The sequence below is a fragment of the Nematolebias whitei genome, chromosome 1 (assembly GCF_014905685.2).
Source record: "Nematolebias whitei isolate Nwh7 chromosome 1, NemWhi1, whole genome shotgun sequence".
Classification (NCBI taxonomy): domain Eukaryota; kingdom Metazoa; phylum Chordata; class Actinopteri; order Cyprinodontiformes; family Rivulidae; genus Nematolebias; species Nematolebias whitei.
The window spans coordinates 44,343,725-44,346,111 of NC_056498.1; the positions used below are offsets into that span (position 1 = coordinate 44,343,725).

Consider the following 2,387-nt stretch of genomic DNA (forward strand, 5'->3'; position numbering starts at 1 on the left):
GGTTGAGGAGCATTAAGTGTAGAACCACTAGACTGAGGAACAGCTTGGGCTGTTAGACTCATGAGTCTCTAATCAGAATAATCACTGTGATGCCACTTGACTGTTGATATGCGCTGCTGACTATTCATGCTGCTGATTTATTTCATGCTGCTGATTTATTTCATGCTGCTGATTTATTTCATGCTGCTGTGTTCATTCATACTCATCTGCTCACACAGACTCATGTTTGTGCTGCTGTTGTTCGGCGTATTGTTTTTGTACTACTAGTGCTTAGCGTATTTTTAGTTTAACGTTTTTCTTAGTTCATATCTTAGATCTTATTACTGTTTTTCTTTACAATTTATACTTCTGTTGGATGTAACTGGGACCCTGTGTACACAATTTCGTTTCATCACATGTACCACATGGGGTGCATATGACAAATAAATAAACTTGTGGCGTAACGGTACACGTTGGTGTATTGAACCGTTTCGGTACAGCATGTTCAGTTCGGTCCACATGCGTACCGATTCGGTTATTTTTTGACTCATTAAATTTTAATAACGAGAGATTATGCACCGCGAAACTAAAGTTCCTACGCGTGTTTCAGCACGGTGCTATTATCTTGCAGCACATGTAGCGTTAGCAGCCTAGCAGGCAATGAACAAGTCATGTCGTTGTGGTCTCCTGTTTGGGAACATTATGGTTTTCTTGTTAAAAGACAAGTGAACAAATCAAAGCTGTGTGTCGACGTTGTTTCACGGAGATTGGATCTGCAGCAGCAACATGTCTAACTTGTTAATGTGCTTGAAACGATATCATCCGAACATGAATGTAGCTTGTTGCAAAGAGTGATAACAGCAGCATTTAAACAACCTTTATCAGGTAATTCAGGTCGGTCCAGAGCAACAACACAAGATGTAGGAGTTTTTAAAGCTCTGGATCTACGTCTGAATGTTGTTGATGTGTCGGCTATAAGCATAAAGTTCTTGAGCCGCGCTACAACATCCATCCCGTCATCACTTCAGCCAAACAGTTGTAGCAGCACTTTGTGAAAAACTAAAACTGATGTTGTCATCAAACCCAGGAGCAGATTTAAAGCCCTGCCCCATGATGATCAACGAGAGATTCAACCACCTCATATGATGACCATGCAAAAAGAGGTATTATTGTGATCTAATTCACTTTTTTAATTTAACATTATAATCTTATTAACTCTTTTTTTTTTATCTCTGTGTTGTTTGCAGTCTGAGGATAGCGGCTGTCTTCTTCATCCACCAGATCACCTCTAGCTAAGAAGTCTGTAAAGACTGAACTTGTTTACTTGGCATATTTTCAAAATAAACATTTTGTAAGTCTTTATTTTGGCCTTTTTTGTACTGAAAATTAACTGAACCGAGCCCTCCTTGAAACTGAATCGAAAACCAAAATGTGATTTATATACATATATATATATATATATATATATATACATATACATATATATATACATATACATATATATATATACATATACATACATATATACATACATATATACATACATATATACATACATATATATTTATATATACACACACATATAGTTCAAACACAGTCTAATTGTTGCCAAGCCTGGCACACACATTCCAGACAGCTTAAACAGCTGATAACGTTTCCAAATTTGTCGACAATCCAGATTTCCACCAACTCCAAAAGCAGAATCCAGTTATTATAAATCTAATTATGTTTCCGAGGTAAGAGGGCTCTCCTTCACCTTGTCTTCTTGAGAAAATGTGATCAATTGCATTCAGAGACCAGATGAACAATTCCATAGTTTACAATTCGTAAGGGATGCAAAAAGGGGCTCTAAAATTTTTCAAAGAAACAAAGAGCAAAAGCAGAGACAGAGAGGAGGAGGAAACGTCTGCTTTCGCCGAGAGCAAGCAGGAAAAAAATGAATATATAGTGAAGTGTGTATTTCAGGCCAGACAATAAATCAAATTTCAAACAGAAGTGGAGACAACAGAGAAATGACCTAAGCTGAACCTGACCCTTCTGTGGAGTGCTGCAGCAGCAGGACCTTCATTTTGGGAGGGATTTCTGACAAGATGCTGAGGTGGTTGGGACTGATGGTCAGCTGTCTGAAGGCCTGAAAACAAACAGCTGATATTAGAATGAAACAAGGCATCAACAGTTTGATCTGTAAAGTTTGCTTTGGAAACTTTGGTCCTGCAGAAAGTTTTTTTTGTAAAATAATAAGAATAAAAGAAAAACCTTCACATTAACCTAAAGACCAGAATATCTAAAAAGAAACCCAGAACATTGCATAAAGACCAGAAGATCTCAAAAACCAGAACATATAACATTTCACAAAGAACAAAACATCTCATAAAAACAACAACATGTCATAAAGACCAGAACATCTC

The 2,387-nt window shown here is 37.2% G+C and overlaps 1 protein-coding gene across 1 annotated transcript in view; it reads right to left on the reverse strand.

The window, feature by feature from the left end:
- The window catches only part of LOC119420350 (cilia- and flagella-associated protein 46), a 51,956-nt gene that overhangs the window by 9,683 nt on the left and 39,886 nt on the right, over positions 1-2,387 (reverse strand). Inside the window, exon 31 of the mRNA XM_037687770.1 lies at positions 2,013-2,110. Coding sequence (XP_037543698.1) covers positions 2,013-2,110 — 98 coding nt within the window. The remainder of the gene's footprint in view (positions 1-2,012; positions 2,111-2,387) is intronic.